The sequence below is a fragment of the Salvelinus alpinus genome, chromosome 15, assembly GCF_045679555.1.
Source record: "Salvelinus alpinus chromosome 15, SLU_Salpinus.1, whole genome shotgun sequence".
NCBI classification, from domain to species: Eukaryota; Metazoa; Chordata; class Actinopteri; order Salmoniformes; family Salmonidae; genus Salvelinus; species Salvelinus alpinus.
This window is the reverse complement of record NC_092100.1, coordinates 57,417,499-57,429,731: the sequence shown is the minus strand read 5'-3', so window position 1 is coordinate 57,429,731 and position 12,233 is coordinate 57,417,499. Positions and strand designations below refer to the sequence as shown.

General features: G+C 43.9%; 1 protein-coding gene across 2 annotated transcripts in view; it reads left to right on the top strand.

Moving 5' to 3' along the window:
- The window catches only part of LOC139540424 (tetraspanin-18B), a 119,519-nt gene extending 107,584 nt beyond the window's left edge, over nt 1-11,935 (top strand). The window contains exons 7-10 of one of the 2 annotated variants that reach the window (XM_071344228.1): nt 5,638-5,814; nt 7,046-7,129; nt 10,261-10,344; nt 10,867-11,935. In XM_071344228.1, the coding sequence (XP_071200329.1) occupies nt 5,638-5,814; nt 7,046-7,129; nt 10,261-10,344; nt 10,867-10,914 (393 nt within the window). In that variant the 3' untranslated portion in view covers nt 10,915-11,935. The remainder of the gene's footprint in view (nt 1-5,637; nt 5,815-7,045; nt 7,130-10,260; nt 10,345-10,866) is intronic. The other variant, XM_071344229.1, reaches the window with a different exon arrangement.
- Nucleotides 11,936-12,233: the final 298 nt, after the last annotated feature.

Genomic DNA, 12,233 nt, shown 5'->3' with positions numbered 1-12,233 from the left:
CGATGGTCACTCTGACAGGAAATAACCAATCAGGCTTTTATGGTAGAGTGGCCTGACGGAACCCACACCCACATTTTGCTAAAAAGCACCTAAAGGTCTCTCAGACCATGATAAACAAGAATCTCTGGTCTGAGGAAACCAAGATTGAGCTCTTTGGCCTGAATGCCAAAATTCAAGTCTGGAGGAAACCTGGCACCATCCCTACGGTGAAGCATGGTGGTGGCAGCATCATGCTATGGGGATGTTTTTCAGTGGCAGGGACTGGGAGACTAGCCAGGAACGAGGGGAAGATGAACGCAGCAAAGTACAGAGAGATCCTTGATGAAAACCTGCTCCAGAGCACTCAGGATCTCAGACTGGTGGCGAAGGTTCACCTTCCAACAGGACAATGACCCTAAGCACATAGCCAAGACAACGCAGAAGTAACTTCGGGACAAGTCTCTGAATGTCCTTGAGTGGCCCAGCCAGAGCCCAGACTTGAACCCGATCGAACATCTCTGGAGAGCTGAACATTTTTAACCAGGTAGGCCAGTTGAGAACAAGTTCTCATTTACAACTGCAATAAATAAAGCAAAGCAGTGCGACAAAACCACAGTTACACAAACAAACGTACAGTCAATAACATAAAATAAAAATAGTGTACAGTACTATGTACAGTGTGTGCAAATGTAGAAGAGTAGGGAGGTAGGCAATAAATAGGCCCTAGAGGCGAAAATAATTAAAATTTAGCATTAATAATGGAGTGCTAGATGTGCAGGTAGAGTTACTGGGGTGCAAAAGAGCAAGAGCGGTAAGTAATAATATGGGGATGGGTAGTCGGGTGTGCTATTTACTGTGTACAGGGACAGTGATCAGTAAGCTGCTCTGACAGATGATGCTTAAAGGAGATATAAGACTCCAGCTTCAGAGATTGTTGCAATTCATTCCAGTCATTGGCAGCAGAGAACTGGAAGTAAAGGCGGCCAAAGGAAGTGTTGACTTTGAGGATGACCAGTGCATGACCAATATACCTGCTGCAGCGCGTGCTACGGGTGGGTGTTGCTATGGTGACCAGTGAGCTGAGATAAGGCGGGGCTTTACCTAGCAAAGACTTATAGATGACCTGGAGCCAGTGGGTTTGGCGACAGATATGTAGTGAGGGCCAGCCAACGAGAGCATACAGGTCGCAGTGGCGGGTAGTATATGGGGCTTTGGTGATAAAACGGATGGCACTGTGATAGACTACATCCAGTTTGCTGAGTAGAGTGTTGGAGGCTATTTTGTAAATGACATCGCCAAAGTCAAGGATCGGTAGGAGAGTCAGTTTTACGAGGGTATGTTTGGCGGCATGAGTGAAGGAGGCTTTTTTGCAAAATAGGAAGCTGATTCTAGATTTAATTTTGGATTGGAGATGCTTAATGTGAGTCTGGAAAGAGCGTTTACAGTCTAACCAGACATCTAGGTATTTGTAGTTGTCCACATATTCTAGGTCAGAACCGTCCAGAGTAGTGATGCTAGTCGGGCGGGAGGGTGCAGGCAGAAATCGGTTGAAGAGCATGCACTTAGTTTTACTTGCATTTAAAAGCAGTTAGAGGCCACAGAAGGAGTGTTGTATGGCGTTGAAGCTCGTTTGGAGGTTTGTTAGCACAGTGTCCAAAGAAGGGCCAGATGTATACAGAATGGTGTCATCTGCATAGAGGTGGATCAGAGAATCACCAGCAGCAAGAGCGCCATCATTGATATATACAGAGAAAAGAGTCAGCCCGAGAATTAAACCCGGTGGCACCCCCAATGAGACTGCCAGAGGTCCGGACAACAGGCCCTACGATTTGACACACTGAACTCTGAGAAGTAGTTGGTGAACCAGGCGAGGCAGTCATTTAAAAAGCCAAGGCTAGTGAGTCTGCCGATAAGAATGCGGTGATTGACAGAGTTGAAAGCCTTGGCCAGGTCGAGGAATACAGCTGCACAGTACTGTCTTTTATCGATGGCGGTTATGATATCGTTTAGGACCTTGAGTGTGGCTGAGGTGCACCCGTGACCAGCTTGGAAACCAGATTGCATAGTGGAGAAGGTACTTTGGGATTCGAAAGAGAGGGTTTATTAACTTGGCTTTTTAAGATTTTAGAAAGGCAGGGCAGGATGGATATAGGTCTGCAACAAAGGTGTCTCCCCCTTTGAAGTGGGTGATGACTGCAGCAGCTTTCCAATCTTTGGGGATCTTAGATGATACGAAAGAGAGGTTGAATAGGCGTTGCAACAATTTCGGCTGATCATTTTAGAAAGAGAGGGTCCAGATTGTCTAGCCCAGCTGATTTGTAGGGATCCAGATGTTGCAGTTCTTTCAGAACATCAGCTGTCTGGATTTGGTTGAAGGAGTAGTGGGGGTGGGGGGGGGGGAAAGCATGGCCAGCCGTGGATAAATGCTTATTGAAATTACCGATTATCATAGATTTATTAATAGTGCAATGGGTAGCTGGGAGGAGGTGCTCTTATTCTCTATGGACTTTACAGTGTCCCAAAACTTTTTGGAATTAGTGCTAAAGGAAGCAAATTTCTGTTTGAAAAAGCTAGCCTTAGCTTTCCTAACTGACTGAGTGTATTGGTTCCTGACTTACCTGAAAAGTTGCATATCGCGGGGGCTAATCGATGCTAATGCAGAACGCCACAGGATGTTTTTGTGCTAGTCAAGGGCAGTCAAGTCTGGGGTGAACCAAATGCTATATCTGTTCTTAGTTCTACATTTTTTGAATGGGGCATGCTTATTTAAGATGGAGAATAAACTTTTGAAGAGCAACCAGGCATCCTTTACTGATAGGATGAGGTCAATATCCTTCCAGGATACCCGTGCCAGGTCGATTAGAAAGGCCTGCTCGCCGAAGTGTTTTAGGGAGCATTTGACAGTGATGAGGGGTGTTTGACCGCGGACCCATTACGCACGCAGGCAATGATCACTGAGATCCTGGTTGAAGACAGCAGAGGTGTATTTAGAGGGAAGGTTGGTCAGGATGATATCTAAGAGGGTGCCCATGGTTACGGATTTAGGGTTGTACCTGGTAGGTTCCTTGATGATTTGTGTGAGACTGAGGGCATCTATCTTAGATTGTAGGATGGCCGGGATGTTAAGCATGTCCCAATTTAGGTAACCTAACAGTACAAACTCTGAAGATAGATGGGGGGCGTTCAATTCGCATATGGTGTTCAGGGCACAGCTGGGGCCGAAGTAGAAGCTCGAATTGTTTGGGCACAGACCTGGATAGTATGACAGAGTTCTGCAGGCTAACTCCGCCCCCTTTGGCAATTCTATCTTGTCGGAAAATGTTATAGTTAGGGATGGACATTTCAGGATTTTTGGTGGCCTTCCTAAGTCAGGATTCAGACACGGCTAGGACATCCGGGTTGGTGGAGGTGCTAAAGCAGTGAATAAAACAAACTCAGGGAGGAGGCGTCTAATGTTAACATGCATGAAACAAATGCTTTTTAGGTTACAGAAGTCAACAAATGAGAGCGCCTGGGGAATGGGAGTGATGCTGGGGGCTGCAGGCCCTGGGTTAACCTCTAAATCACCAGAGGAACAAAGGAGGAGTAGGATAAGAGTACGTAAAAGGCTGAAAGAACTGGTCGTCTAGTGCGTTTGGAACAGAGAGTAAAAGGAGCAGGTTTCTGGGTGCGGAAGAATAAATTCAAGGCACAATGTATAGACAGGGGTATGGTAGGATGTGAGAACAGTGGAGGTAAGCCTAGGCATTGAGTGACGATGAGAGATTTTGTCTCTAGAGGCACCATTTAAGCAGGGTGCGGTCACCGCATGTGTGGGGGGTGGAACATAAGGGCTAGCTAAGGTATATTGAGCAGGGCTGGAAGCTCTACAGTGAAATAAGATAAAAATGACTAACCAAAACAGCAATAGACAAGGCATATTGCCATTAGGGAGGGGCATGTGTAGCCGAGTGATCATAGGGTCCAGTGAGTAGCTAGGCGAGCTGGAGGCACGGCGATTCAGACAGCTAGCAGGCCGGGGTTAGCAGATGGGCCTCAGGCGGACGTTGCATTGGGAGAGCCTGTTGAAACCCCCTCGGAAGGTTACGTCGGCAGACCTGTCGTGATGGCCGGCTAGGCTCCGTGTCGGCAGCAAAGGGTCCAGACCAATTGGGAAAAGAGGTATTTGAAGCCCAGAAATTGCTTGATAGATCTCTTCGGCTAGCCGGGAGATGGGCCTAGTTCGAGGCTAGCTCCAGGCTAACTGGTGCTTGCTTCGGGACAGAGACGTTAGACAGGAGTAGCCACTCGGATAGCAGCTAGCTAGCTGCGATGATCCGGGGTAAAGGTTCAGAGCTTGCGGTAGGAATCCGGAGATGTGGTTGAGAAAAGCAGTCCAATATGTTCTGGGTAGATATCGTGCTGTTCAGGCTGGCAGGAGTTGCCCAGGCTGAGGCTGGCAGATGTCCGAGTTAACGGTGGTGACCGCTAGCAGTGGCTAACTGACTACTAGCTAGTTAGCTGGCTAGCTCCTAAAGGGGGTTCCGGTTCAAAAGTGTAAAAATAGCAGATCCATACCACATTGGGTGAGGCGGGTTGCAGGAGAGTATGTTCAGTCCGTAGATGGAAAATTAGATAAAAAATATATACGAAGATAAAGACGATATATACAAGGGACACGACAAGACAATCAAAACAGACTGCTCCCACTGCTACGCCATCTTGGATTATGAAAATAGCTGTGCAGCGACGCTTCCCATCCAACCTGACAGAGCTTAAGAGGATCTGTAGAGAAGAATGGGAGAAACTCCCCAAGTACAGGTGTGCCAAGCTTGTAGCGTCATACCCAAGAAGACTCAAGGCTGTAATCGCTGCCAAAGGTGCTTCAACAAAGTACTGAGTAAATGTGATCTTTTTTTCTTATTTTTTACAACATTTGCAAAATTAAAAAAAATATATATGTTTTTGCTTTGTCATTATGGGGTATTGTGTGTAGATTGATGAGGGGAACAAATAAAATTTTGACCATAGGCCGATTTAAGATAAGCAGAGTAAGGTGTTTACATTACTATTGCATAATCTTCCTACTGACATAGTTTCATATTTAATTATTGCTGTGCACAACTGAGCAAGAGGACAAGTACATTAGAGTGTCTAGTTTGAGAAACAGACACTTCACAAGTCCTCAACTGGCAGCTTCATTAAATAGTCCCGGCAAAACAGTGAAGAGGCGACTCCGGGATGCTGGCATTCTAGGCAGGGTAATAGATAAATTCTTAAATATTTTCAAAGAAGCTTGAATCATCATTATTTGGACCGTATAGGTTAATGATACACATGGGAAACTGTTGAGCCTGAAAAACCCAGGAGCGCTGCAGTTCTTGACACAAACAAGTGCGCCTGGCACCTACTACCATACCCCGTTCAAAAGCACTTCAATATTTTGTCTTGCCCATTCACCCTCTAAATGGCACACATACACAATCCATGTCTCAATGTTCTCAAGGATTAAACATTCCTTTAACCTGTCTCCTCCCGTTCATCTCCACTGATTGAAGTGACATCAATAAGGGACCATAGCTTTCACCTGGATGCACCTGGCCAGTCTATGTCATGGAAAGAGCATGTGTTCTTAATGTTTTGTATACTCAGTGTAATTTACCCAGCTCTCCTCCCCAGTTTGACTGCTGTGGCGTGAACAGCCCGGTGGACTTTGAGGAGAGCCTGTTCAGACTGATCAACCCTAATGAGATGGTCCCTGCGGCCTGCTGCAGGAGGGGTAGTCACCCCGGAGACTCAGCCTACATCCCCCAGGAGGAGTGTCTGATGGGGAACATGCTGTTCAGAAACAACAAGGTGGGTACTGGTACTAGACTACTTCAAAAATACTACTATGAACCCTTTAATAATCTTTATTGACCCATTCAACAAAGAGAATGGAAATAAAAATGTCGCCCCTGGAGCAGGACCTCCAGAGCAGGGCACCTAGAGCAGTTCCCACAGAACAGGTAGTACATCACATCAGCAGTGGGTGGCACCTGAGATATCTGGCAGCCATAGGCGGAAATCCCAGGGGGGACGGGGGGGACACGACCCCCCCATCTTGGGAAAAATATGATTTGTCCCCCCCAATATATCACTGTAAACATAACTATGTAATTTCAATAATATTAATAATACGCAATGAAAGCACTTGTGCTGATTATAGACACTTAATAGCGCATTTTTAAGTTTCAAAAGATTGCAACCCCCCCCGCCCTTTGCCTCACAATGGTTTGATCCACTGCCAGTTCTTTAGCTGGCAAGGTAATAGAGGGTACGTACCTACTGTCCGAAAGGGACATGTACATAACTGACGTGAGGTTAATCCAGTCAATCCATAGCAGGTCCATAGCAATGTTATTTATTTATTTTTATGTTGGCAGGGTTCACACACTAGCTGAATTTGCAGAGCTAGCGCGCAAACTAAAGCAAACATTAACTATCAAGCTAGCTAGTACCTATTCCATTTATGTGGCGTCGTCAAAGATGGAATCTTTGCTATCGTCAGTTCATTCCAAGATCAGCATGCAGCTGTAGTGCTTCGACGTCCCTGTGATAAGGTTAGCGATAAACTGAAGTCCAAACTGAACAGAACAGAATTACACTCTCTTCTACCATTGTCTTAAATATATATGATGGTCTCGTTGCAAAAGATAAATTGTCGCTAGGGAACTTTTTTTTATTTTTTTTATTTCACCTTTATTTAACCAGGTAGCAAAGATTATAGCAAACACACAGAAACGGAATTGGTGCTCGTTAGCTTTACAAATTCAGCTATTGTTGGAAGCCAGCCAATATGAAACAAACTATTAAAAGTACAAAAGGTTGCAGCATGTGTTGTGTAAATGTGTGTGTGTGCAGCTAGGCCAGCCAGCCAGGTAGAAAAATGGCAGAAAAAAGTAAGAAGACGGACATCAGAGTATTTGTCAGTACACCAAAACGCATAGTAAGAACTCTAGTAGCCTAATCTCAAAGACTAGTTGATAAAATGTTCATAAGAAAGAAGTGAAATGCTAATGGAAATGTTTCACAATGATGTCATTAGGCAGAGCAGGCAACAGATGGCACACAGACAGCAGAGCTGGGGACAGATATGCAGGGACAGATTGGCAGAGACAGGGAGTCTCAGGTAAGTTTGTTGAGACTTTGTTTGGCAACATTATGAAAGGTTCTCAATTTTTTTGACTTGTAAAATAGGGACATAATTGGAAAATGCCATGGATACCCCCACTCTCAACTTAAACTGGTGACTAAACTAAGATTTGTTTACGGCAATGGTATTGCTGTTGTGATTAATTGTGTAGTTTTGGGTACCGGTAGTTAGGAGTACGGCAAACACCTTATTTATTTTCTAGGAGACAGACTGTGAGTCAGTTAGGGTGGTGAAAGGGAAAGAGCCAGGGAGAGAGACTTCAGAGGACAGTGTCACAGCCACGGCAGGACCAAGTGTCACCCTTGTTGCCAGCAGCACCAGTATAGGGGACAGTGGCACAGCATTGTCCAGTTACCACAGTGATGGCACAAAACCATATCAGCCACACCCACAATTTATAGAACCGCAAACTCTTGCCAACAGAGTGTTGACGTTTCAAGAGAGATGGTTTCGCGATTTCCCCTGGCTACATTATAATCCATCAATAAAAGGAGTGTTGTGTTTTCACTGTAGCCAAGGGTTTTCAAGCCAGCCATCTTTTGGCCAAAGAGCAGATGCTGCCTTCATTAGTGCAGGATTTAGGAACTGGAGAAAAGCCATTGAAAAATTCACAGCACATCAAAACTGCCAAACCCACCGCCACTTTGTAATTGTAACAGCACACCAGCTAAATCCAATCAGTGTCCAGTTATCCAGCGCGTGGGGTAAACAGCAGGATGACGCAAGGCATTGCTTGATGAAAATTGTTAGTTCGGTGCGGCATGTAGTAAGACAGGGACAAGCCTTTAGAGGCCACACGGATGACAGTGGGAATTTATACCAGATTTTGAAACTTAGGGCAGCAGAGGATGATCCCATTTTACTGAAGTGGTTAACAGAGCGTACCACAATGTACACAGGCCCCAAAGCACAGAATGAAATTCTGAACATCATGGCCAATAGTCATTCGAGGCATTGCAGCTGAGATTAGGTCTCTTCCGATTGTACAATTTTCATTAATTGTTGATGGTACTCAAGATGTCTCTGGTGCTGAACAGGAGAATGTCTGTCTGCGTTATGTTGACCATGACCATGTCCCTCACAAGGAGTTTATTGGGCTATACAGGGTGTCGGAGACAACAGGCGAGGGCATTGCGAAAGTGGCAACTGATGTGTTGAGGAAACCCGCAAACATATGCTCGGTTCTTTTGTTCAGTAGTGTGTATAGCAGTGGTTCTCAACCTTTTTGGGGTACTGGAACCCCTGCATATTTTGAGGCAAGGCAGGCAAGGTTTTGAGCGGTCCTCAGGGACCTCCACCCCCTCTATATTATATGTAAACTTACTGGAAACCTTGTGGTACTGACTACATTCATTACACTTTTTTTATTTCACGGACCCCTTGCAATTAGTCCATGGACCCCTGTTTGAGAACCCCTGGTGTAATTGATATTTGTTATTTTGTTTAGTAGTTTTCAGTACACTTACAAATTATTTATTTCATGTTATTTTATTTAAAATTGCATACTTTGTGCGACATACTTGTCCATAGCTGCTGTTTGAAGAGTTGAGACTGACTGAAGGATATTTTGTTTGATTTATTTGGGTTTTTCATTGAAGTAGTTATTTTGCTTTTAGAACTGTACTTATTTTAAGCTTTTTGTTCTTGCAAAGATATTGTATTAGACTCAGGCCAGGTGCACATATTTAATGACTATATAAATGTATCAGAAAAAGTCAAATTAAAAGGTCAATTCAATACGGAGACCAACTTTGTCATTGTTCTCAATGGAGATTCTTTTAGATGTGATCACACCATGTTCATTGTATTTATGAAAATTACACCCATACAGTGTACAGTACCATTGTCACCTACTGACCTTTCTTGATATTGCTGGTTGTAAGTACGAATACCTGCATACATACTGGACTGGTAAGGAGCACTGCTATAACTATTATTAGTAGTAGAATTATAATGATTTAAACATTTGAACAAGTTGGGAAAACCCTTCAGTTAACTACTGTACCTATCAATTATCCAGTTGTAGGAATTATGGTTCCTCAATATACATTTAACATATAACAACGTATGCTATGTGTTACAGCACTACTTTTGGTGTCCCCCTCAGGAATTGCTCTTGAGAAAATGTAATGTAATTGTCCCCTCCAAGGTTGATATCAGATTTTCGCCCCTGCTGGCAGCCCTCCACATTCCTACCTTCCAGGTGCATGTTTGTCACTCTAACCACGAGGCTACCACTGCCCCCTCTCCCTGCCACACTGGGAGACAAAACCCTCCTCTGGCCTATCAGCTAAACTAGAGCAGAAGAGTGTATGTTGGAGTGATGATATAACGGGACTGCTTCTCTACTGGCACTGTCCTCATACCGGTAGACTCATTAGTGCTTTTCTATGTTCTGGGTGTCAAGGAAGTATGTTTTACTGTGTAGTGTAGAGTAGTGCAGTGTGTGTGTGTGTGTATACTTATGCATGCTTGTGTTTGACTATGTAGATTAGAGTAGGGTAGGGCAGTGTGGGCTTGGAGTAGGGTAGGGAAGTGGGCGTGCAGGTGTGCGGAGGTAGAAACATACAGTATTTAGCCATATTGACAAACAGATTTAGCCATATTGACAAATGGATTTAGCCATATTGACAAACGGAATGCACACGTTTGTGTGCTTGTGTGTGCGGGTCTATATTTATCTCTGTGTGTGCTTGCCTGTTTTAATCACTGTCTTGAGAGTGAAATGTAATTACAGTCAACACTGATGGGAAGGAGAGGCTCCAACTGTTGTTGTTAAGGCCTGTGGAACAATGCAGTATCTCCGGAAGGCGTCTGTCTCTCGCTGTCTCTCTCCCATTCACACACAGAGCCTCATTAAAAGCCAATGAGGCCAGGGGCCCTGTCTCAGTCTCTGTCTCTCAGCCCATTCATCGAGTCTATTGTTACACTGACGCATTCAGTTATGGCTCTGATGCTATTTATATTGTCCATGCATTTCAGCACACACACACATGCATGCATTTATGCACATACGTGCACACAAACACACACATTTCAATGCTCTCTCAAATTGACTCATACTATTGAATTGTGACTGAGACTCTTTCCTCTCTGTGTGTTTTCAGGGCTGCTACTCAGCGGTGGTGGACTACTTTGAGCTGTACATCTATGTGGCTGGAGCGCTGGCCATCGTGGTGCTCACCATTGAGGTAGGATTCAATATTTTGTTACTTATAATAAGCGCTTTGTGAGTAGCCTCCAAATCAACACATTTTTCCCTTGTCAGTTGGTGTGATTGGTAATGTAAGCTGTTTAGAAAAATCCATGTAGTTTATCTTCCCCACACACAGTACACAGCAACGGAATCTGAAATACTGGAGAATATATCATTTGAAGCAAGTGCTGGTCACTTCCCCGTTTATAGTACGATTGCCCCACTTAGTGGAGAATATTGGTGTTGCAGGACTGTTACACACCATACATTACTGGGGAGGCATCTCTGAAGTCATAATTATGGATATGGCAATCTAGTCGATTTATTAGATTAAGCCAGAGCTGAATTGTCTAATCGTCATCATGTAGATAGTTTGGTTTATTTTGTTTAGTTTCATCATCATCGTTTGGCTGCAGAACAGTCGACCATTTATTAGGCTAGCAGAATTTAAACACTTACTTGTGTCTTGTTCTCTGTCCTGACTGCTGTTCTGACACTCCTCTGTTCTTCTCCACAGCTGTTTGCCATGGTCTTTGCCATGTGTCTCTTCAGAGGTATCCAGTAGGATTAGCGCACCACACGCCGGACAGGAGGACTTTTCGGAGCTAGAAAAGGGAAATCAGGAGAAGGGAAAGAAAAATGTACACTTGTAAATTTATTGTTCTCTTTTATATCTGCCAAAATTGATTGATTGGTTGGAAAACAAACGAAACAACACTCAGAAAACAAACAACTAGTACTTCTCAGCTGGACCTTTGAGGTATTTGGTGACAAAAAAAAGAAAGGATAGAAAGAGAAAAAAGACAAGAACGACAGGAAAACGACAAGAAAACGTGTGTAAAGTGATTTGTGTGTAAAGTGAAACAGATGTTTCATGGACCAGGTCTAATACGGACCGGGTGTATAGTAGTGGAACGCGAATAGGACCTGGGTGAAACCAGGCGTGGTAAATAAGAGGACCCGGTTGAAGCCTGCCCTGCAGCAGAAGTAGCTTGAGACCCAGATCTGTTTGTGCTGTCTTGCTAGCTAACTGGGACTCAGGCTAGAGCAGAAGACACTGCACTGACTTTTGGATGAAGAATATTTATACTTACTGAGTAAAAAGTTGGCTTGACTAATATAGAAATATGTGTTTTATGTACACTTTAGCTGTTCCTTCCTATTACCACTTCTCCCTCCCCCGATCCCCCGCCCTTCCATCTACTGCTACCACAATTCCTCCCTCTTTCCCACTCCCTCCCTCCACATACTATTGTTAGAGCCATACCTCTTTAATGCTGTAAAAAGTCCCATCTATACTGTGTGTGTGTGTGTGTGTGTGTGTGTGTGTGTGTGTGTGTGTGTGTGTGTGTGTGTGTGTGTGTGTGTGTGTGTGTGTGTGTGTCCTTGTATGAATGAATGCATGTGTGCATGTTGCCCCTTTTGACCATTCAAGCTTGAAAGGCAACTTCTGTTAAAATATTGTATTTGTGTTGTGATGTTCATTGCAATAGTGGTTACATGTGGCTTAGGTGAAAGTAAATGTATTTGTATGCATTTGTATTTGATTCTTGAAAAGACAATGACATTAAAATGGCATTCTAAAATGTTGTCCATGTGGTGAATTCCTTTCTGATGCTTTTAAAAGTATGTACCCAGTAAAGCAGGATAGAAGGCCTAGTCAGATGCTCTTTGGCAAGGGCGTAGGAGGGGTCCCCAATGTTTGAAGCAGGTAAAATTGCCCCCCCCAAAATACAGTACCAGTCAAAGTTTGGACAAACCTACTCATTCCAGGGTTTTTCTTTATTTGTACTATATTCTACATTGTAGAATAATAGTGAAGACATCAAAACTATGAAATAACACATATGGAATCATGTAAACAAATCCAAATATATTTTAGAT